Here is a 24933-nt window from a genome sequence, read left to right as displayed (position 1 = left end):
CCATCTCTGTTTATCTGTGACATTCCTCCCTCCCCCAGTAGTCTGAGATCCTTGGACAAAGACAGTATCTCATCCTCTTTGAGTCTCTAGCATTCGGTGGGGGCCCAACTAGGTACCCAGTAGATTTTTGTTACTTTTTAAAGTGAATGTGTGAGGTCAAAGAGGCCTAGAGAGCTGCACCGCAGAGGAATGAACAAGGAAAATCCTATCTGTTATTCTTTCTAAGTCTTTGCTTAGCTCATGGTGGTTGCTCCTCTCCAGAATGGAAGCTGTAAGCCTCTGCTACGTAGGGCTTGTAGGGCTATAGGAATGAAGCCACCTTCTTCTCGATTGCTCCCTGCCATCCTCTGCACTAAGTTCTTGGGCCTGAGGCCAAGCAGAGGCTCATCTTACTTTGCCTAACTTTCTTCTTTTCCTAAATATCATTTCCTCTCCTGCGATCTCTAGCTCATAATCGCATCACTTCTGCCCCTCAGGAGGAAACCTTGACGAACCCCAAAGTCAGCATGAAACAGCTTATCAGCGTAGACCAGAGGAAACCCTTGGGCAAAATCCATGAAGTAATCACACCTCATACAAAGTGCCTAGAACACCTAGGAAGGAGATTGGCCAGAGACAGCACCAGGCTGTGATGGGCAGGGCCGTGGCCCCCAGGCAGACTTTGGCTACTGCTACAATACCCATTGCTGTGCAGTTTCCTTAGCAAACTTAGTATCTTAAACCATAACTTACTATTGTTGTTTCTGATCCTCTGAGTCAGCCCAGCTCTTTCTTCTTTGGTCTGGTCTTGCCCAGAGCTTGATTGGGCTGGGAGTCTAAAATGGCCAGCCATACATCCAGTACTCAGTACCAGCTGGCCATAGCCCATGTCCTCTTTGCCATGACTCCTCACACTTCAGTAGACTTGGCCAGGCCCTTCTCTGCTTAAGGACTCAGGGCCGTTAGAGGGCAGCCTGGGTGGCTGCAAGCCTCTTAGTGGCCAGGCTCTAGAACTTGCATACCATCACTTCTGCTACCTTCTATTGGTCAGAGCAACCCAGAAGGCCAGAATCTGGTAAGAGAAGAAATACACTCTGACTCCAAATGAGGGAAATGGCAACGTTGTCTTTCAAAGGCACATCGCTATCAAGATGGTGAGGTGTGTTATTTTTAACCATTTCCCCCAGTTCTTATCAGCTCTTGCCCCAGGGTTTGGAAATCTTCCCTCCACAAATATGTTTTGCCGCAGGTGGATGCCTGTACTGGCGTTTATGATGCTTTTCTGTATGAAGTTTTAGAAGGTTGTTTTGTACAACAGACTCTTAAATGGCTGGCTTCGTGGGCATTTTGTTAGACGCCTCTCTTTTTCTAACTACAGCTTATTTCCCTGGATCATTTCTTTCCTGGGGCCACACTGTACCTTGCCTTTTAGCTTGTGAAGGAGCAGCCGACTGCCTGCCGAGCACAGGCTTGTGGAACAAAGCCCTTCCTGCTGATGGGAAACTCGGTCTCTGCATCTCTGAGTCTCTTTACGACCTGAGATCTCTCCTTTCAGCTCTTTCTCCTCTGGTTTTATTGCCCTTTTCCCTTTTCCCCCTTGGCTGGGCCCAGGCAGTGGGTAATGATGTCCTTAGAAGTTTGGCTGGGCATGGGTCCAGGAGATGAGGAGACAGTTCTCTGGTACAGGGATGTCTTTGTTTGGAAAACTCAGAGCTGACATTTTTATCCTCCAAAGCATCTGCCAAAACTTCCCCTGTAACCTGAAGTCAGTGCTGGGCTCTGTCTATCCAGAAAGGGGAAAGGTGCAGTGCTCTAGAACTGCATAAAGGATGGCTCTGAGTGGACATTCTGCAAAATCCAGCTGTCTGTTAGTAACTCATAGCATTGCATTGAAGTGTCTCTGTTGAGTAGCAGGTAACTGGATTTAGAATTTTAGTTGTCTTAGGGGTCATGATTTAAGGTTTCAAACCTGGTGTCAGGAGGGGAGAACAGGGGTGCCACTGAAGTGTCTTGGGGGACTCTGGAGAATAAGGGCATGAGACTCAGAGAAAGTCAGGGCAGAGGATTCAATGCTGGACAAAGGAGATCCAGCTTTGCTTCTTGGAGAGAATGAGTATGCGAGGAGTCTGACTGAGAAAAACAAGAATTTCACAGCCAAAAAGATAACAAGGTGATATAAGCAGAAAGAAATGGAGATGTGGATTATCCAGTGTAGCAGAGAGTTTAAGACAGCACAGAACTGGGAAACAGACAGAGAGAGCAGTTAATAACCAGGCTGTGTATGTTTAAGCTGATTGTGTTGCATATAAATAGTTATTTTGTGGAGTTCTTTGAAGATAGTCCCTGATGGTGGCTGCATAATTTAATTAAAGAGGGAGGCAGGGGTTGTGTTCCCCCTCTACCCTCAGTCCCTAAGAACAGAAAGGAGAAATCTATTCTTGAGAAACTTATTTTTGACAGAGGAGAAAATATCATCACACATTGAAAAAAATTAGTATGACATGAAATTAGTTGAGAGAATATGCAACATAAGATGGGATGGGTAGGAAGGGTCCTGGAAAGCTTTTGTTGTTGTTGTTTGGTTGGGTTTTTTTTTTCGAGACAGTGTTTCTCTGTGTAGCCCTGGCTGTCCTGGAACTCACTTCGTAGACCAGGCTGGTCTCAAACTCAGAAATCTGCCTGTCTCTGTCTCCCGAGTACTGGGCGTGTGCCACCACCGCCCGGCCCTAGAAGGCTTTTAAGAGGGGGAGAGAGGTGATGGGGATCTAGAGAATGAATAGGAATCTGTGGGTAGGTGAGACGGGATGGGGGTGGGTATCCTAGGGAGAGGACAGTGTGTGCAGGAGTTTGTTTGGGATCTAGAAGGAGATAACACTAGGTATGGGTGGACAGGAGGTCAGAAGCCATGAACAAAGGGCCCAGACAGCCAAGTGATAGGAAGTTGCTAAGCACACACCTGCTGGGGTGCCCATATTACAACGTTGTAAGACTGGAGCAAAAGAGGCTGAACTCACAGAAGGGAACACAGTCGGGACATTTCTGGAGAAAATTCAGGGAGATATGCTGAACTCAGGCAATGGACCGGCACCCAGGAGAAGGGTATGGTGTCAAGGGATGCCTGAAAGGTATACAGGAATTTGATCATGGGTTTCTTCTCATTTAGAAGAGAGTAAGGAACAGGGCTGAGAGCACTTTCTGACCCAGTCTCCAGAGACAAAGGTCAGGAGACAATTTGAAGGGTGGGACGAGTTCGGTTCCTAGCCAACATCAGGGTTGCATCTAGGCCCCTGGCACAGCTCCAGGAGGTGGCGCCAGGAATGGGGGTCTACTAGATGAGTGTGAACAGGAAACAATTCTCTGTGGGTAGTTAGAACTCTCTGTGGTATAGCATGGAAAGAGAACAGAGGCAGGGGCATCATCCAAGCAGAAAGTAGACGTGGTTGCTCTCTCTCTCTCAGTTTATGCAGCAAAGTCTGTGAACTCCGGGGGAAGACAGTGAGGAAAGAGAAGCTGACAGCGTCCAGAGATGCAGGTGACCATGAGGGGGCCCCACTGAGCATCGCTGATATGGTTAGATCTCAGGGTGAATGAAAGCTGAGCACCGAAAAGGAGCAGAGAAAACTCTTTTCAGAAAGTTGGTTAAGAAAGGAACAGATGAGACTTGGAGAAGGGACACCTTGTAAGACAGGCCCAAGAAGAGAGTTTACAGGCAGAGGAGGGGTCTTGCTCTCAGCATCAAGTTATGAGTAATCTGGGACTTAGCCAGGTCTCTGGGGGCCCTCTTGTGTTTTAGAAACACCCCTCAAATTCTAGATCTTAGTCACACAAGGGTAGAGTAAGGAGCTAGGGCTAGGAGGATCCGTTCTGACCAACCAGAAAAATTCCCATTGTACAAAGGAGTAAACTGAGGCTCAGAAAGGTTCAGAGAAGGGAAGGGACTTGCCAAGTTAACCCACATGGCAAAGGCAGGCCTGGAAGGGGAATGTGCAACTTGGCATCTCTTGCTGACCCCTAGTGCTCTTGATTTAGCTCACGGTCCATCTGCTCTGGCTAGCAAAACCACGCAAAGTTTGATTGGTCAGCTCCTCCACCTGTGCTTACTGTCGAGCTGCTGGACCAGTTCTCAGGCTCTTCCTGAAGCAGCTTAAGACCTATCTACCAAAGTACTGCCTAGCGTACAACTCCAAGGGGAGCCACTCACACTGTGATCTCCAAATGGTGGTCTCTGGTTCACGCAACATGATGGCCCCAGGGCAAGGGCCTGTCCAGAACTGATGTGTACTCAGTGCACATAAGGAAAGCAGGCCTCTGACTACTGGTCTAGAGTATATTTTTCAACTTGAGAGTTGTCTTCCCATTGGGAAATGAGTTGGCAGATCAGATGAGATGGAATACCGCAAGGCAGCCTGAGTGTCATGCAGCAAGGGGCAGGGGTGGCTAGTGATGGGGACAGGAATGCTGATGGGTTACCAGGAAAGAAACGAAGATTTGGAGTCTCCTCACACATAGCTTGGCAGCCTTGACTTTTCTCCCTCTTTCTCTCTCTCTCTCTCTTTTTTTTTCTTCCCGTAGAGGAGTTTTCTTAGACACCATCCTCCCCCGTCGAGACGACAATGGCGTCAGGCCAACCATTGGCCAACGCGTGCGGCTCAGTCAGGGAGATATAGCTCAAGCCAGGAAGCTGTACAAATGCCCAGGTAACTGTGAGCCACGGGGACTCCCAGCGACTCCTAAGCATCCCATGCTACACAACGCATGCTGTGTGCCAGCAACCCCATCATCCCCTTGCTGGGAGCTGAGAGGACCACTCCTTGGCAGCTGTGGTTTCTAGTGTCTTTGTTAGGAAGCATGCAGTGCAGTGCAGAAAGCTGAGAGAGGCGTGTAGCAGGCTCAGAGCCCATCGCCTGGCTATGGGAGGCTCTTGAAGCTTCTGACAAAGCACTGAGTGAAGAGAGAAGAGAGCTCAATTATCCAGCACAGTGTGGAACGTTGCTCCAAGAGCCCCTCTTCTTTCTAGGGAACTGGGGGATGTTAATATGGCAAAGGAAGGACCAAGCACTTCTGGCAGGAAGACGAAGAGTGAGGGGAATGCTTTGGGGATGATAGGGGTACGGTTCCCTAATGCTACAGACAGAACAAGTCTCCATGTTGTGGCCTCGGGGTTGGTTACCAGGTACATGCTAGTAAAGACCAGAGAGTATCTTAGGGGTAGAGCAAAGGTTTGTTCTGTGCTAGGGCAGTGGTCCCCTCTCAGATGGACCCTCTGTGCCTTCATCTCTGTCCTGGTCTCATTTCTCTTGCTGTGATAAAATGCCCTGACAAAAAGCAGCACAGGAGACGAAGGGTTTGTTGTTGTTGTTGTTGTTGTCGTCGTTTGTTTGTTTGTTTGTTTTACTTAGAGTTTGAAGTTACAGTCTATTACGGTGGGGAAGCCAAGGCAGGAACTTAAGTGCTCATAGTCAAGAGCAGAGAGAGAAGAAATGTGTGGAACATTCCTTATTTGTCGTCTCATGTCGCTTTCTCCTGCCTTAGATAGCTTGGGACCTGCTACCTAGGGAATAGTACCACCTACATTAGGCTGGGTCTTCATTACATCAAATTACAAATCAAGACAACCTCCCATAGACATGTGCACAGGCCAACCGATCTAGATAATTCCTCACTAGGACTCTCTTTCCCGGGAGTTCTATCTTGTATCAAGTTGAGAGCTAAAACTAACCTGCTTTGGGATCTTTTTGTTCCATGTCATTTTGAGATCAGGGCCTCAAGTCACTTCTAAATCCACGCCAAGTGTCAATTGTCACAGCCAAGTTAGTGCCATTGATGGAGCAGAATGACCTTTAAGGGACTTGGGGCTGAGGGGAGAACGAGGCAGAAGGAAGTTCCATCACCAATAGCTCCAGTAGCTTTTCCACACCCTTCAGACAAGATATGTTTCCATTTGCGGTTGAATATTTGGAACTGAGGCCACTGGAGAAAGTCTGGACTGTGACATTGCCCTACAATGCAGGACCATGGGGACTGCAAAATGCTGTGTAGGCTGCACCCTCAACAAAACGAGGAAATATGTTCAGCCATCTCTCAATCATCTGGGGGCATGCTAGGGCCAAAATGCGGGACACACATATCATATAACCCTCTAAATTCAAGGGGAAACCTTAGAGCATTCCCTGGGAAATGCCACGGTATTTATTTAGTTACACTGTATAAACTCCTTATTTCCCTGAAGGCTCTCAAGCAGCTGGTAAATATCCTGGAGCACACAGTAACGTATCTATTCCTGCAGAATGCTGATGATTATTCTAAAATAATTTCCATGGAACCCTCGGGGGTGTTGACTGCTGGGAGTGAGCCTCACTGTGCTTGGCAGTTGTTCTGTAATGTGACACTCAGCCCCCTGCCCCCAGCCAGGATTTCCTGAGGCAAATGATGGGCATCCCTCCGTATGCCTTTTTCTGTAGCTCCAAAGGCAGCAGAAGATGCTCCAAGGGATCACTGCGAGCTAGGGCGGTGGCCAAACAGAGGTGGTATCAAGAGAGGGAAGAGATGTTTAAAGAGGCCCGTTGCCTGCACTTTGTGGGTAACCCCGCGGTGGAAGTCACTCAGCAAGCCACTGGCTTTGTATTTTGGGGGTGTCCCTCTCCATAATTCGGGGAATACAAATATTGTTTGCTCTCAAGCTACAGGAATTCCACTTTCTTCATTTCTTTAAAGGACGAACTAGAAAAAGTAATTTTTCCCCCATGCAGGTTCTACATTCTAGACCCATTCATTACTGGGCAACCGTCAGAGACGAACAGGCCCAAGAACACACTGTAGACCATTCTAGTATAGCTTTCTGTAGCCCTGCATTTTCCTCTGCTTTCTTGTTTGCTTGGTAGCTCTCTCAGAGGTGTACAGCAAAAAAGAAAAGACTTGGGAAGGAGGTGAGATCACGCTGAAAACATAAATGAAAACAAAAGTGTATTTCCTTTTGGCTTTCCTGGCATGCACTTCTGTATTCTCCCTGCTATGGCTGTCGTTAGCAGTCACGAAGGCTCCAGGGTGGCTGGAGGCATGACTCTCAGTGTTAGAGCATTTGCCTAGCATGCCCAAGGCTCTGGACTCAACCTCCTCTCTCATAACCAATCAGCAAATCAAGTCTACAATCCCCGAAACACTCTGTGGATGCCAAGCCCAGAGTGGGTTCATTCAGTGTGATGCAGGTAATGTCACTGCCCCAGGAGTTGGTTCAGCTCATGGCTGGAGAATGGAGATCTGGACCTAGATCAAGCCACATGGAGTCCCGAGAGCCTTTGGCAGACACACTGAGTACTACCCCTTGGCACCAAAATGCTGCTTTTCCTTGCTCTAGCCAGAAAATGGCCATGTCCTTGGCTCACTTCCCATCAGTCATTCACATGGCATTGGCTTGGGAAAGGCTTTCACTTCACAGGCCTGGGCAGGGTAGCTCGGGTGGGAGCCTCGTGTGTGCCTGCATCAGAGTTGTCATTTTTTTTTTTTTTTTGCTTGTGTAGCATGTGGGGAGACACTACAGGACACGACAGGAAACTTTTCGGCACCTGGTTTCCCAAATGGCTACCCCTCCTATTCCCACTGCGTCTGGAGGATCTCCGTCACCCCAGGGGAAAAGGTAGGTGAGAATACTAACTCTTCGGATGATATTCATGCATGCTGCACACACACCTGGGTATCACACCACACCCCATACACATGAACAGTTAGCATCATCTTTAAAAGATAGGCTGGACCCCCATCGGGAATAGCATGACACCCTGAGCCAGGTAGAGTAGGAGGACCCAACCCTTGTGCAGTTAATAATAGCAGGTGTTCTAATAGCACCTACTATGTGCCAGGAGCACATCTGCTTGAGTTGCATTCCCTGTTTTATGATCTCAAAGCCAGGCTTACCCATATATATGGAGGCCTGGCATGTACTAAATGCCATATAGGTCATGTATCAAGCTCAGTGTCAGGTAAGCCACACCCTCTCCTCTACCTGGACTGTTAGGATACTCTATGGGGCAAGTGTCCAGTCTAGAATTTGCTGACATACTGGAGTAGTGATTTGGTAGGTGGCAATGTGTGGCCAGCCCTCTACCATCACCTGTGTTGATGTTCAGCCCACATCATTCACTCCAGCCTTGCAACAGCTGCTCCGTGACTGCCCTCTGGTAGGGCAGGCTGGTCAGCCATGTGTCTGATGTCAGATCCAGGAAGGAAGCCATGGAATGTCTTATGACTGGGCTCGGAGAATGCCAAGGCCCTGGGCCTCTGGAAGAAGATGTTAGGGGCTTCACAAGCTCTGTATCCATTGGCCTTGAAGATTCCATTGCCATCTAGAGCTGAGCTCAGGACCAAAACTTCTCCTTCTTAGTCCAAGGATGATATGCTCTGCTCCACTACAGGACACGCTATGTCTATTCTGTAAACAAAGAATCTGAGGGGAAGTTACCCAACCGTATAGTAAAATACAGAATGGGGCTTTGAACTCTGAACTTTATCTTTTCTTAAAAGACTTTTAAAAGTTTTATGACTATATGGATATATATAGTGTGTTGTATATATATGTGTGTTGGAGGGTGTATGTGTGTCTGTGTGTGTGTGTGCATGTATGTGTGTGCATGTGTGTGTGTGCATGTGTGTGTGTGCATGTGTGTGTGTGTGTACAGGTGTCCATGGAGTCTGATCCCTGAACCCAGATCCCCTGGAGCTGGAGTTATAGGCAGTTAGCCACCCAACATGGGTGGTGGGAACTGAGCTAGGGTGCTCTGCTAGAAAAATACACACTGTTAACTGATAAGCCATCTCTTCAATCTTTATCTTTTCATTGGAAAAATCCAGATTTTTTTTTTTATAGCTTGTCTCAGATGCCCTCTTTCTTGGGCTTAGGTAAGGGGATATTCTTGTGTTCCCACATCTCTCTAGGATAACACATGTCATAGCATGTCTCAGTATCATAACTACTATATTCTATCAAGTCCTTAAGCACACTGAGGACAGAGATTGTTCACATCAGTCCCAGCATCCCACTTTGAATGGATATGTGGATATATGAGGATGGAGCCAAGCCCGGACAACTAGAGATAGTGGAATGTATTAGATATGCTCCGGTCTCCACAGCCAGCCTGCAGATATTCTTACTTCATAACTTTAAGTATAAGGTGAGAACCAGAGAGCCGTGGTCATGGTCCATTGAGAGCATTTTCTACACACACTGGACTCTTTCCTCAGTAAGCCATGTAGTTCACATCCTTGCACCAACCACACATGGTAGATGCTGTTATCCTGCTTATCATAGAGTGGAAATTGGACTTACGCAAGGTGACTAAATTTGATGGAGAGTTGGGACATGAACCCACACCACTGTGGACCTCAGAACCAGAATATTGGACTACCATCATGTTACACAAAGGAGACAGAGCTCACACAACATACATTTACGCCTGCATAGACACTGTCCCGATTAAGTATTAAGACAATGCTAGGGCTTGGAAGACTGCACAGTGGGTAAGAGTGCTTGCTGTGTAAACGTGAGGATCTGAGTTCAACTCTCCAGCACTCAAATGAAAAGCCCAGCATGACCCATGCATGCCTGCAACCCAACATACAGGGATGGAGACAGGCGGATTCTGAGAGCTTGCTGGTAAACCCCCACAGCCAGAAGGCCAAGTTTCTGGTTCAGTGAGAAACCTTGTATCAAAAAAAATCAGGGGCTAGGTGACAGAAGAAGACAAATGACATTTTTTTTTCTGCCTTCTGCATGTCTGTGTATGTGTGTGCGCGCACACACATGTATACACACACACACATACAGACACACACTTGCACATGTATGCAAACACAGTGTGGTTGTCTTCTTGAACCCGAGCTATAGACCTTTTGCGTGGATATGACTGTGCCTGCTAGAGGTGCTAACAGGCAGGAAGCAGGAGGAGGAGGAGGGGGAGGAGGAAGAGGAGGGGGCCTGGTAATCCCCACATTGTTGACTTGCTGCACAGCAGGGCTGTGTGATATGTTTAAACCGTGTAAGCTTCACTAAGTCTCAATTATTAGTGCTCACTAGGGGCACAGAGAATATACATCGTTGAAATTCCTGCAATTATTCCCATTTCTGCCTCACCCAGCCTTCCCCAGAGCTGCTGGTAATTAGCAAACTTGATTGACTCTCAGAGTACCTCTCGCTCATCACCTCTTCCCCTGATGGTCTTTATGGTTCACTAACATACTTAAAATAATCAGCCTGAATAATTATCCCTCAGTCAGACCATGAATGTGTTTCCAAGGAAGTTTTACTAACATTTCCTCAGTGTAATCTTAAAAGAGCAAATACTAAAGAATTCTTGTGGGACCGGCTTAGAAGCATTCCTGAACCCTACCGTCTCATCACGAGCATGATGCAGAGTTGAGAGAAACCCAGGGACACCCCAATTTAAGATGCCGCTCAGCTCGGGTTCCTCACCCCCTACGCATCTGACAGACACGCCCATGGCACGCACACACCCACATGCAGCCCCATCTGTTGTACTCATTCTTCATTTCCTAGGCGACCACTGGGTTCTGTGGAAGAATCCCACTGGATGGGGATTGGCCCTGGGGAGGGAGTGGGCTCTCTCAGTGTTGATCAGGCTAGAGAGAAAGCCAGTGAGGGACTGGGGGATGTCAGCTGTGATACGCTAAGGGCACACTCAGTATAGTCTCACTTTTAAAAGCGTGCTTTTGGAGTACTTCCTGCACGCCAGACACAGCACTAGTCACTCGGCATGCAGGTTCTCTCACAGACTCCTCCACAACCTGGCGGTGTGCACATCGTCTTTCAGATGAGTGCTTCCTCAAGATTCTAGAACCAGTGAGGGGAGCTGAGGCCAAACCTGTCTGCTTAGACACCCCTGAAAGGGAGAGACAATAGGGAGTCCTAAAGATCAAATATCGTATGGTTCCACCTGCGCACAAGACTTACCGTGGGGTACTTACCTGGGCCCAGTGAAGACTTTTGTAACCTATAGAGCCCTGAGAAAGAGACACAGGCTGGCCTTGGAGAGTCTAGAAAACAAGGCAGGTTTGACTTATAAGATAAGGGTATAGGGATTTCTTTAGGGGTTTTCTAAATGTGGGGTCGGGGCAGTCAGAAAAACCTGAGGTGTAAGTTGTGGAAGGCTGGGTAGTCTAGGGATCATGCCAACAGTAGCCGTTAGGCAGGGACGTTGAAGAGAAACAGCACAGGAACACGCTGTCAGTGGCCAACCAGTAAGAAGAAAGAGATGACAGAATTGAATGGGTGGACGGAGTTCAAGAAGGCTTTCGGTGGGGGAATGATAGCACTTCAGGAGTGAGAGGTCCTGGCTGAGGGATGCTGATGCAGCCATGCTCAGATGCACTTGAGCTAACCCCAGACCTTCTGGAATGATTGATGATGTTCCAAGATCCTTTCGTATCTCTGAACCTCCCTGACCTCTTACCTCCTCCCTAATCCCTAGTCTCAACTTGTCCTTGCCTATCTCTAAGTGCATCTTGCTTTCTGTAAACCACCTAGCAACTTCAAAAGCTCAAGCGACTCCCCAGACAGAGCTAAAGGACCTATCTCCCTCTGTTTACTCGCCATCCCAACTAAGGTTTATTATTTGATGTCAGGAGACTTCCTGTGTGTGTGTGTTTTGAGAAGATGCTCCTACTGCGGTCTGAGGGCTCTGTATGCTAAGGGGTAACATGAGAGCATTGGCACGTAAGGCGGTCTTCGGGCTTTGTTGTTCAAACCTACTTTATGGTAATTCTTTGCAGATCATCCTAAATTTCACCTCCATGGATTTGTTTAAGAGCCGCCTGTGCTGGTACGATTACGTGGAGATCCGGGATGGTTACTGGAGAAAGGCCCCCCTGTTGGGTGAGTGGACATCAGCCTTCAAAGAATGAGAGATGGAGTGTGTTCTCCCTATCTGGAAGGTTCCGTCTAGCAGCTGGCACAGGAAGCTCTCAGGCGCTCTTGTCATTGTAAAACTCTGACCACTCCATTTGGCCACACATGTTAAAGGCTTTTAAAAACTGTCAGCGCCTTATGACCCAGCAATTCCACTTCTTGGAATGTCTCCTAGGGAACTAATTAAGGAAGTGTGCAAAGCTCTAGCAACGGGGAGGTGCACTGAAGCAGGAAGAATCAGAGCAATTTAAATGTGCAGCAGTAAGGCTCAGCGGAGTAAATTGTGACACACCTTTTCCACGGAAAATTTCCATCCAATAAAAATAAAGCTGGAGGGGAGTGTGTATCGATACAGAGAGATTTCCCCAGCACTCTGTAACCTGTGCAATGTTACAGAGTGGAGTAAATAGAATTATTTCAAACACATGCGTGTACGAAAAGATGTGTATAAGGCAGGAATTGCAGTTAGCGGCTGTCACAGGCAGAAGAGATCAGAATGGGACCAGTTTGATGAAGTAAGGAGCACAGCTGTGCTGTCTTAAATTGTCAGAACTAAATTACTTAAGCCATTGCGTGGGCCGAATCCTACGGCGAGGAACCATCTTATGATTTACGATATAAATCTCCAATAAAATTAAAGATGTAAAGAATCCATTGTGGATATTTTAGATGATTTTTTTTTAATGTTTCTATTCTGTTCTTGGTTTGGTTATCTCTTCCAGAGTTTCTGATGGGCAGGGATTACTTCTGTGGAGTAGAAAAGAGTACAGACTCACCCACCAAAGGCAGCTTGGACCTTTGAGCAAAAGATCACAGGAAGACACTATAAAGAGAAAGGTTTCCCAAGAGAGATTTCTCTTGATGATCAAGGAAGATTAATATTGCCTAGAATCAGTGGTCTTGGGTTTTGGGAGCCGACTCTGGGACTCATTGGCCTGAGGAGGAACTGCAGGGAGAAACAGACCAACAAAGAGGCAGATGAAGGAGTTGCAGTTGAGTGTGGGGGCGTCCTCATTGCTAGGACGATCTGAACGATGCCCTCCTGGCCTGGTCAAGTCCAAGGTTTTGGCGATAACTTGGTCCCCCGTAGTCCTCCATGTGAGTGGAAAAGCCACACTTGCCATGCTGCCAGTGATAGATGGGGAAGGAGCTGTTGCCAGGACAGTTGGCTGCAGATGGTGATGAGAAAGAAAGCCCTGATGTAGTGCTAGATCCTGGGGGACCAGGATGATACAGTAACACCAGACAGGGTGTTCTCTAGGGAATCTGTAGCCTTCTGCGTGAGTAATCTGTAGCCTTCGGCTATCAATGGGGATGGCCCACAAGTGCCTGCATCTAGAAAGATGTGAATTTAATTTCCCAAGGGTACAAACAGGTGGGAATGTGTGTCCTTAGATGCTCCAAAGTGCTAGGAGCAGCTAGGTCTGTGTGCTATGCATCAGGTAGCTCCTAGTCCAGATATACAAGCTAAGTTCCCTCTGGAAGTATGCATAGGAATGTGAGCATAGACAAGTGGTTATACTGCCCAAGACAGGGTAGAGCCTGTCTGCACTGGGTTCTGTTTCTGGCCTAAAATGAACAGACAGGGAAATAGCAGTCAGAAATCTAGGTCACAGGTAGCATTGGTCAGGTGTGCCAAAATCGCAGTGTGCAAAGGCAGGGAGATGACTGGACAAGGAAAGTGCTTTTTGCACTAGTGTAAGGACCAAAGTTTGGATTCCTAGCACCTCTGTAAAAAAAAAAAAAAACCCAGGCACTGTAGTATATGTCTGTATCCCAGGACTAGGGGGTAGTAGTGGAAATGGGGGGGGGGTCCCTGGAATCCCGGAGCCAGCCAGATTAATTGAACCAATGAGGTCCAGATTCAGCAAGAGACCCTGTTCTCAAAAAATAAGGTGGAGAATCAGGAAGACACACAATGTTGATCTGTCCCCACATGTGCCTGGATACATATATGTAACTGTATTCACATCCTCACGCATGCATAAGTGCACCTGCACACATGTATGCATCCAAGAGCCCCCCCCCCTACACACACACACACACACACACACACACACACACACACACATACCCCAACCAAGGCTGGGCTCCTGGGAGCAGGGGTTTTTAAACTTGTCTGAGTACCATCATTGCTTGAAAAATATCTCTGGGTAAGACTCCTGGAATACAACTTAAACAGAACCCACAAAAGTGGGTCAGAGAATGATCGGATTAGCCTGTTGTGTGTCCTGTCTAGTACCAAACACACAGAAAGGCTGCTCAAGGATGGAGCCGTTGCCTCCAAGCAAGGAAGCATGCAGATGGCGGGCAGCATTATGCTGTGTCTTGGTTACCTGTCTACTGTTTGGATCCCCCACGATAACACGTTATAAAAGCCACGTGGGAAGGGCTTCATCAGTACAAGGAATAGGAGACCCTCAGTCTGACAGACACCTTCAAGTCACTGCACCCCTCATGGCACAGGAAAGCCAAGCTTCTCGCACGTACTGAGTACTTAAGGCCTCACGGCTAGCTAGTGACTGAAGTCAAACCAGAATTCCACTGTCCTGGTAAAGGGGACAGGTGACTGCTGAATATTTACAGTCCTTCCCTCCCAAGTTGTTGTTTATCTGGGAGTCAAAGCTAACAGGCTTCCTGGATGTCTGCTTGCCGAGGTTGGCAGCCCTGCACCCCAGGAATGGGTTAGACCAAAGCCATGGGAGGAAGGAGCCAGAGTTTCCCAGAGAGTGGACACGGGCTGGTTTCCAGGCGTTCCCTTTGCTTGAGTGGCATGCGGGAATTGTCTCAGTAGGGATCCTGGTGTCTCTGCTGCACTCAGGACTGGGACGGGACTTGTGCAGTTTATCAGTTTATTGGTGGTGGTGATGGCTTGGGGTGATGGTGGGGGATGGGGGTTAGTGCTCATATTTTACCTGAGTCATTGTTCTCTTTGTGTGTCTTTCTCTTTATATCTCTCTTTCTCTCTGTCTCTGTCTCTCTCTCTGTCTCTCTCTGCCTCTGTCTGTCTGTCTCTCTGTCTCTGTCTCTCTCTCTGTCTCTCTTCTTCTCTCTCTCTCTGTCTCTGTCTCTCTTTCTCTCTGTGCACACACACACACACACACACACACACACACACACACACACACACTCACACACAGCGTTGCAGCCAAGGCATGGCCGGGTGCCTAAAACCATCACTCTTCATTTGCAGGCACACCCTCCTTTGCCAACTATTTGGTCCGCTCTGATGTTTCCAAATGCAGTCGTTAGTGAATTTTTGTGTTTGGAACAAGTGCATTGTGTTGGCTAAGCTGGTCCCTGGGAGGGGTCAGTGCCATGCAATCTGCCAGGAGGGGCAGGTCAAGGCCCCTTTGGCAGGAGGGAGAGCGGATTAGGGCGGATTGTAAAGTAGGCATCTTTGCTGTGAAAACCTCTGCATCGCATTCTCTTTCCCAGGGCAGTGTGCGAAAATCCAGGCATAATGCGCGCATAACTTTTTATGAATGGACCCTTTATGACTCCCCGCAGAGCCCACTTGGAGTGTCCTCATCTGCATCTCCTCTTGATATCCTTATTAAAGGCCTTTAAACCCAGGAACGAGATTTCAGTCCAGGAACTGACTGACACCTCTCTGTGCCCGTTTCCTGCCAGCCTGCCCGGCTCTTCCGAGAGCTGTTTGTGACCCAGGTTTGCACTTACTGGGTTTAAAAGGAAATTATTGATAAGAATATTTCACAGCTGATTAAAGATCACAGATGGGATTTCCGTGCCGGGGCCACTTGCCCTTCCTTAACAGGGTATGTGTAAGGGCTCAGGGGTGGTGCCAGAAGAGCCGGTCAGTAATCTTAAACATTGCCCTTCAACGTGGACTCCCCTCTCCTGTTGCTGTAGAGGAAGCAGCCCTAGCACCATATTTTTGTCCTCAGAGCTGCCTTGGCATTCGGTGTTTCCATAACACACACAAAAGCTCCTTATCCTTTTCCTTGAAACAGGGAGGGGAGTTCAGAAAGGTCCGGCTGGCCCATCGAGTCGCGTGGTCCCACTCCTGAGGCTTCCTGGGCTAGGGCAGTTTCCCAAATGAACAGAAATGATAGCGTAAGGCCAACAGCCAAGCCTGGCACCTGCTCAAATGTGCTTAGTGATCTTCGTTTGTGCTTGTCTTATTCTGAGCTGGGAAGGGAGCATGGCACTTTCACTCCCAGGATGCACCTTTGGTGTCCTATCCAAAACTGCACCATGTTCAGGACTAAACCCCAGTTCCTTTTGATGATGATGGTAGTGGTGATGATGGTGGTGGTGGTGATGGTGATGATGATGATAGTGGCCCCAACAGTCTGGATCTCAAACTGCCAAGCTTCAGATCTTGCTTTCACCTCCAACTTTGAGACAAATGTTCTCATGTTCTCATCCTCACTTTTCTCATCTGTGAAATGGGGATAATAACAGTACCCGATTCGGGGTGGGGGTGGGGGTGGAGCAGTGTGTCTGTGTCAGATTTGCCTTGCTGTGACAAAATGCCTGAGGGGGGATTAACTGGAAAGAGAAAAGGTTTATTTGAGCTCGTGGTTTTAGTCCATAGTCACTTGACCTGATTGTTTTCAGTTTGTTGACAAGGCCAGAAGCACCTGGCAGGGAAAAAAAAATGTTGATGCTTCATGGTGGCATGAGGGTGTGGGACAAGAAGAGAGAATATTCTTTGAAGACAAGCTTCCATTGATCTAGTTCCCCCCACCTCTAAGTAGCCCTTAAGCTATGAGTCTATCAATGAATGAATTATCCATTGATAAGATCAGAGACCTCAAGTTACAGGACCCTCCCTCTGCCCCCCCCCAAGGCCCCACATATGACCACTACTGTGATGGGACCCAGACCTTCTGCCTAGGAGCTTTCTGGGCACATTCAAGGTCCAAACCACAACCAGTGGGGATGAAATGAGACAGTCCTATGTGAAACACTTCAGACAGGATCTTAAGCAGACACAGTCAGTGACTAAGGGGGACTTTGACTTGTCAGCATCTGTTACTGGCAAGGCAAAGGCTGAGATGTCAGCTAAGAATTACAGAGAGATGGGGGATATTTGCTGAGGCAGAACAATACACCTGCCCGGGCTGGATAGGGGCGGGTCAGCCTGCGGCAGGGGTGACAGACAGTTCCTCTTATTGAGTTAGGTCCGTAGGTAATAAAATATAGACCTCCCCCCTCTCGCTTGGAATCAGTTCTCAGTGGCTGTAGCAGCTGGGATTTAAAAGGATATGCAGACTGGAAACCTGAGCTAGGCGAAGGAGTCCCGCTTAGGGCTGTTGTGGTCTGACTGCACAGTGCTCCCTCTTGCAAAAAGGTGATGCTCCCCCCTCCCCAATGCTTACTAGTTGTTTACTAAACACTCATCACAGCTATCAGCCATACCATAGATGCCGTTCTCAAATTGTATAGGCCTCCAATCTGTTTTTTTTTCCTTTGAGCGTATGAGTGCATTTGTGTGCTGTGTGTGCATGGGTGGCCATGTATTTGGGAGCATGTATGCACATGCTGTATGTGTATGCAGGTAGGACCCCCACTGGGCGTCGTTCTTCAGATACCACCCACCGTCAGGCTGGCGAGCCAGTGAGGCTCCGCCTCTCTAGTGTGAGAACTGTAAGAACACGCCGCCCAGCTGTCTGATCTCACTTCTGGGGCACAAATTTAAGTCCGCGTGCTTACACAGAGGCGTCTCCCCAACTCTTCCAGTGTACTTTTCTTTCTCAAAGTCTCGACAGTCATTTTATTGCACTAAATAGGAAGACCTCTAAATCCAAAGGGCTAGAGAGAGCCAGAACCAGGAGGAAGCAGAACTGACTGGCAGCCCTCAACCCCGTTTTCCCTCGAAGAGTATAAGCCAGCGCTGACCATCTGGAAAAGGCCACAGTGTCACCAGTCCTTCCCCAGCCTAGTGACTTTCTACTTTTCTCAGAAGAATAAGACATAATTATGGTGTCTAGTGCCTCGACCAGGGCTTCCCACCCACTCATGGTTAAAGTCCCTGCCTTTGTAAACACTGGAAGCCAGTTACAGTGGCACGAGCTTATAATTTCAGTGCTGGAGAGGCTGAGGCAGGAGGATCCAGCAAGTTTGAGGCCAGCCTGGGCTACTTAGTGACAATAATGCCAGCCTGGGCTACAGAGTGAGACCCTGGGCTTAAGCTGTAGCTCAGTGCCTGTTGCTTCCTTATTGTCTCAACTCGAGGCAGCTCAAGTGACACCCAAGTCCACGTGGACCTTCCTCCAAGCTGGTGAGACACTCTATGGCTACTCAAGGCCTGTGAACTGTGGGAAAGTCACCTCCATACTTGCTCAGGAGTTGGTAGTCATGCTTACATGTCACCTTAGGCTTGGCATGGGGAACTCTGCATGGCTGTGTCATGGGCAAAGGTCTGGACAAGCCACATAGACAATTCCATACTGGGCCCAGAAAGAACAGGGGTCTCTTGGATCTTGTTACCCTGCTGGGCTCTGTCCAGGGGCTGGGGACACTACTTCCTGTTCTCCCAGATCTTTAAGTCTACTTGTGGTCTTCATCATCCTGCCCGAGCCATAGTCTTAGCTTGGAGGAAGAGGATGTGTAGAATTAGACCTTAAAGGGCTCCATTGTATCCTGCAAAGTTCTTCATCCCAGTCTCTCTCTCTCTCTCTTCCCTTCTGGGTCTATCTGCACCATCTGGGAAGCCCACTGTTCTTCGACCCTGAAGCTTCAGTATTACATCTGGCCTTGAATTAATTCAAATGCAAGGAAGCTTTGGTTTCCTGGTCTCTGGCCCTACTTCCTGAGGCAAGGATAACAGAGGGTCCAGTGCCTCAAGGGAAGGGTGTGGTGTCTTCAGAATTATCAGGCAAAGCAAGCAAATAAAACAAAACAAACAAATAAACAAACGTCACCGATAGCTCAGCATCATCTCTCTACCGCTGGGACTCCCACAAAATATGCCACAGGACCCACGTGTGGCAGGGAAGGTACCTGCCCTCTGTGTTGTACTTCGAGTGCCTGGAATCCACACTTGTCCTTCATGGACTCACAGATAGACCATTCTTGAGCCCATATTTGCTCCTCTGTGGAGTGGCGGGGTCAGCTGCCACTCTGAGGGTCATTGCCTACTTCCTATCTTTCCTTCAGGCTGTGGTAAGGTGAGCCCAATGTCCACAGTGTCCTGACTGTCCTTTCTCTTTCCAGGGAGGTTCTGTGGCGATAAGATACCTGAGTCCCTTGTCTCCTCGGACAGCCGGCTCTGGGTGGAATTCCGTAGCAGCAGCAGCAGCCTGGGCAAAGGCTTCTTTGCTGTATATGAAGGTTTGTTCTTGATAAAGCAGTCAGGCAGGTGGCCACTGGCAAGCATCTGTCCTTTAGCGCAGCCTGCTTCCTTCCCTGGAAGGCAAAGGCCATGTGTGCTAAACTCTGTCACTGTCACAAGCTCAGTGAGCTCTCCGCTCAATCCAGCTGGGGTATCAGGCATCAGGGTAGAGAGTCCTGTAGAGATGGCAGTGGCCTCTGGACACCTGAATGAGCGTAAGCAGGGGGCCTGACATCTCTGGATTCTTGCTTCATCAGAAAATAGAAAACGTGGTGCTACGCAGACGTTCCGTTCCATGTAAGAGAAAGGCTGTGAAATCACCCTGGGGCAGCTTCTGCGTGTCTTAATCCTCCCGGCTCAGAAAGGAACTGAACTGGAAACATAGCAAAGCCCACTTTGCCTTGAATCACTGAAAATTTGGACAATCCAGATTTTCTCTGCGTAGCTACACGGTTATCCAGAGTTAAAAACTCAACTCTCTCAAGGCCCGGGTTGTTAAACCCAGAGGCAAATGCTGGCTCTTGGAGCCACCTTGTGGCAATAAGTAGCCATTCACCTGTGTTTGGAAGACCCTTTCTTGTCTTGTGTTCTCTCTAAAGCCATGTGTGGGGGAGACATAACCAAAGATGCAGGCCAGATTCAGTCTCCCAACTACCCTGACGACTACAGACCTTCCAAGGAATGTGTGTGGAGGATCACAGTGCCCGACGGGTTCCATGTGGGACTTACCTTCCAGTCCTTCGAGGTGAGCGCTGCTAGGATGCTTTCCCCCGGTGTCTATAAAGACAGGGTCTTATAGTAACCCCAGCACTCAGGAGGGCGAGGCAGGAGGAAAGTGAGTTTTAGGCCAGATTGGACCAACCAAAAAACAAACGGAAGTGACTGGGGGTGGGGCCTGGGGAAGATGGCTCAGTGGGTGAAGTGTTTCCTTGTCTTGCTGGCACAAGGGCCTGAGTTTGACCCCAAGTACCCATAAAGCCCCATGTATACTTGTAACCTCAGGGTTGAGAGGCCATGCAGGCAACCCCAGGGGCTTGCTGGCAGCCAGCCTAGCCTAACTGGTGTGCTCTGGGGAAGTGAGAAAGCCTGTCTCAAAAAACAAAATAGTGTCTTCTGAGGTTTGTTTACCTCTGACCTACAGAGAGAGGTCGGGGGAGAGAGAGATGCATACACACATAGACACACAGAGAGATACAAATAGACACAGACAGATACACATAGACACACATAGACAGACACATACACAGAGCCATACACATAGACACAGATACGCTGACACACACACAGAGACACATATACTCAGATACATACATACAGAGACTCACACACACACACACACAGATACACATAGACACACAGACACACACACAGAGCCATACACATAGACACAGACACACAGACACACAGAGACATATACTCAGATACATACATACAGAGACTCTCTCTCTCTCTCTTCTCTCTCTCTCTCTCTCTCTCACACACACACACACACACACACACACACACACACACACACACACACAAAGAGATGACTTTCCACTTTTGGTTAAGAACAGGAAGCCAAAAGTCCATTTCAAGCCCATCTTCCTTGTTTCTCTTAGAGCCTCCTCAGCCTGATTCATCTTGACTTTTACAACAGAGACAGACTGGACAAGCTGGGTATGAACTCAACCTGCTTAGATTTGAGGGAGATGGTTAGGTTTTGATTCTGAGTTAAAAATCCTTGAAGCCAAGCCAGCCAGTGTCCCCAACGTGGCCCCCGTCTTTCTCTTTAGATCGAAAGGCATGACAGTTGTGCATATGACTATCTGGAAATCCGAGACGGTCCCACAGAGGACAGCACCCTGATTGGCCACTTCTGTGGCTACGAGAAGCCGGAGGCCGTGAAATCCAGCGCTAACCGACTGTGGGTGAAGTTTGTGTCCGACGGCTCCATCAATAAAGCGGGCTTTGCAGCCAATTTCTTCAAGGGTATGGCTTAGCGGTCTGTTCCTGTGTTTATTCAATGGAAGAACTATTGCTTTCCCCGGTGTAAGAATTCCAAAACCTGTATGAGACCTTAGCAGCAAGCAAAGCTCCTGCAGGGAGGAGGCTGTTCATCTTGAACTGCTGATAGAGCCCTCCCTGTGGGGCTCGTCCCTGTGAGAATCAGGCTCCAGTCGGCTTCTGCAAAGAAGCTATTGGTGATTCTTTCGAAGGGTGGGTGTGTGCGTGCATGCGCACGTATGCGAATGTGCATGTGAAGGCCTGAGGGTGACCTTAGGAGTCTCTCTCAAACACTTTCTACCTTATCTATTGACACAAGGTCTCTCATTTTGGCTAACCTAGCTAAGTCAGGTTGCTTCAAGGCTCCTTCTGATGTTAGAATTACAATCAGCCTGCCATGCACACCTGGCATTTATGTGGGTGCTGGGGATTTGAACTCAGGTCCTCAGACTTACACAGCAAACACTTTACCTACTGAAGCCAGTCTTCAAAGCCTAGTGATTTTACTGGGTCTAAGTATACGTAGTGAAACCCTGATTTAATAATAACACATGCCAGGCAGCCTCATTAACTGAGCTCATTGCATCCCAGGGCCTGTGGAAGCCACTTGCTTTACCTGACATCATTTTGTTCCTGTGATAACCCTGTCACTTAGGTTTGGATTATTGACCAGCATTGAGAAAGGTGGCTCAGGGTCACTCTTAGACATGAGTGGCAGATTAAGCATCTAAACCTTGTCTGACCCCAGACCCCAGACCCTCTACAGCCTTGCCTGACACCCTAGGTGTGAGCCAGAGAAGCATCCCAGGTCTTGCACTCCAAAGGTGTTGTCTCCCATCCCGAGTGCTGGTGCCCAAGAGACTGAGGTGTGAGGACAGAAAGAGGAGAAATATCCTGGATGGAACCAGACCCAGGCCACAGAGGCGATCCAGCATAAGGAGGGGCTTTCATGGTTTCTCAAAAAGGCCATTCAGGACCCTCAAAGGATGCACACCACCCTTAAGGACACAGGAGTATTCCCTAGGCCTGGTACACTGTGGCTGGGTCCCCAGGAACATGCCACCAGCCCTTGGTAGAGATAGGGGGTCCTTGCAGCTCCTTCTGTGTGGCCTCTTTATTGTGGTACCACTTGATGTCCAGCCTCCCATATCCACATCAGGGAGACTGCTCCTTCCCTTCCCTCCTCTCCCACATCTCCTGGCTGTGATAGACAAGAATCCCAATCCTTCCTGTCTTCTCCCACCCCTATCTTCCTTGGACCTCCTTTTTGTTTTATTATTTTATCTTTTGAGGGAGGATGTCATACTGTAGTTCAGGCTTGCCTGCACCTCACTGGGACTCGTGAGTATTCTGACACCTCAGCTTCTGAATGCTGGGATTACAGATGTGAGCCACTGTGCCTGGCCCCACCTCTTCTTAGGTACTTTTCCTAGGTTTCCCTTGAAGGGTTGACATCAGGAGAACTGACTTCCAGACAAACCACCCTGCTAGGCAGCCTCACGTCCTTACCAAAGCCTCAGTTTCCCCTTGTAGAACAGAAAGAAGAAAGTGTGTTGCACTGTGAAGTTCCAAAGAAACGATGGCTCGGAGATGCTTTATTTTGGGCTCCACGTGAGACGTGGGATTATTACTGTTTAGCCGGGCAGTGATGGCGCACGCCTTTAATCCCAGCACTCGGGAGGCAGAGGCAGGTGGATTTCTGAGTTCGAGGCCAGCCTGGTCTACAAAGTGAGTTCCAGGACAGCCAGGGCTATACAGAGAAACCCTGTCTTGAAAAACCAAAAAAAAAAAAAACCAAAAAAAAAAAAAAACAAAAAAAAACAAAACAAAACAAAAAAAAACTGTTCTTCCCTTTCGTGGCATGCAGAAGGAGTGAAAATCTTAACACCTGGTTTCCTCCGACCATCGAGGCCACGGTAGGATGCCTCAGATCGCAGTATCTGGCTCATGTGTCTTTGCCAGAAGGAGGGAACTGGAAGCATAACCACAAAGCCTGTGGCAGAGCTGGGGTGAGCCAGAGAACCTTGTGCCTTCATGCCAGTTGGCAACAGCCTTCGCCTGGGGCCCAGCTGGCCTGTAACACTGGCCGGGGTGCCAGCTGGCCTCAGCACTGATCCCCTAGTGCCAGATGGCAGCCCCTCTTCGAGCCAATTGGCTAGGCAGCAGGCAGAGCCTTACACTTCTGCTGATTTCAAGAAAGGTTGGTGGCATTCAAGGCTTGGCTGGTCCAAGGGGCGTGACAACCATCTTGAATCCCTACACACTATCATTCCAGTGCAGAGGGACCATAGGGGATGCTGGGGAGGGAGGCTTTCTTCAAAGCCTTGGGGTGTGCTCTAACTTCCCTTAACGCTCTGAAATTCCTTTAAGATCTTTTCCAGGTCTCACGTCTGAGCCACAGAATGGCTCCTTCTTTTCCAGTGTACCTAGAGGATGGAAAGAAGCCAGAGCCGTGGTTATACCCGGCTAAGCTCTGGTTCCGGCCCATTCTACCTGCATGATCCCAGAGCTCCTTAGAAAGCGTACCCAGCTTGGAATGATCATGAGCCAGTGGGCTTGGCACAGGTGGCACTGTGGAGGCCACGTAGCCAATCAGACCCTGGCAAGAATGGCGCCCGCTTGCCTGCCACTTATCATCAATGGCACAGGGCCACTGACAGCAACACAGCCCACTGCCCTTGAGGCTTTTCTCCAGCTCCCTGGCTAGCATATCCCTTTGTCTCTGCAAGAGTGGAGCTTTCTCTGCTTTCTCTAGCTTCTCCCCCTCCATCTGGCAATAACTAGGCTGAGAAATGGTGATGCCCTCTTTCTTGCCTCTGTGCCCTGCCCACAACCATCCCAGCTCCGGGCATCAGGGCCTCCCCTCCCTTCCTCTTGGGTCTTTATTTATCTTTGTCCTTTCTCATGGAATCTTTCCTAAGTTTCCTCTGCTCTCTGGTCCACTTCTTAGACCTGCTGTGCCCCTCTCATCTGCCCATTCCTTCTTCACTGAGCCATCCTTGCCGCCCCTCTCTTCACCTGCCTCTGCCCCTGCCCCTCTCCTCACCTCCTCACCTCCTCTGCCCTTTTGCCCAGGCTGTCTCTCCTTCTACCCTTCCCATCATTGTCTTTCCAACTCCTGGAGGTGCAGAAACTGCACCAGAGTTGTCTGAAATGCAGCCCTGCACATCGACAATATACCAGTCCTTCATGCGCATAATTTTCAATCGCCACAAAAGCCAACACCGCTCTTGTTGTTTTTAAAAGTAGAGGAAGGCTCAGAGAAGCCAAATAACCATCATCCAAGTCTATATGATTGGATTGTATTGGTTGGCCCAACCTGACCCAACTTGCCCAGAATCCTGATCTCTTTCTACTGCTCCATATTATCCTATATATTTCCCTTACTCCAAAATTTCTGAAAAATGTCTAGATGCCTAAGAAAGTGCTTTGCATATTTCAGTACAATGAGTAAATAGTTGCTTTGAACACTGTTTCAACATGGTTACTACTACATTTATTAATGGCCACAGACAATTTCACCTCCCTGCCTAGAGCATCTTTTGGCACCCACTGACCAACTCATTTCAGTCATTGTTGAGCCCAAGAACACCTGACACTCATGGTTACTCTGTGTGCTCTCCACTGAGTGAAACACTGGGGTATGGACAAGCTATCCTCTCACTGGAGAAGGGCGATCAAGCTGATAAGGAGTGTGTGCTGAACAGACAAGGAGGAAGGCTAGAAGTTGGTTCGTTTGAGTTGGAAGAGG

The 24933-nt window shown here is 48.6% G+C and overlaps 1 protein-coding gene across 4 annotated transcripts in view; it reads left to right on the top strand.

The window, feature by feature from the left end:
• Tll2 (tolloid-like 2) overlaps positions 1-24933 on the top strand; it is a 129909-nt gene that overhangs the window by 86002 nt on the left and 18974 nt on the right. For 3 of the 4 annotated variants that reach the window (XM_006527092.4, NM_011904.4, XM_006527095.3), the window contains 6 exons: positions 4552-4676; positions 7497-7612; positions 11758-11860; positions 19079-19195; positions 19796-19941; positions 20972-21167. In XM_006527092.4, coding sequence (XP_006527155.1) covers positions 4552-4676; positions 7497-7612; positions 11758-11860; positions 19079-19195; positions 19796-19941; positions 20972-21167 — 803 coding nt within the window. The remainder of the gene's footprint in view (positions 1-4551; positions 4677-7496; positions 7613-11757; positions 11861-19078; positions 19196-19795; positions 19942-20971; positions 21168-24933) is intronic. The other variant, XM_017318201.1, reaches the window with a different exon arrangement.

This window comes from Mus musculus, chromosome 19, assembly GCF_000001635.26.
Source record: "Mus musculus strain C57BL/6J chromosome 19, GRCm38.p6 C57BL/6J".
Classification (NCBI taxonomy): Eukaryota; Metazoa; Chordata; class Mammalia; order Rodentia; family Muridae; genus Mus; species Mus musculus.
The sequence above is the reverse complement of the archived record's forward strand: the minus strand, read 5'-3'. Positions and strand labels throughout refer to the sequence as shown.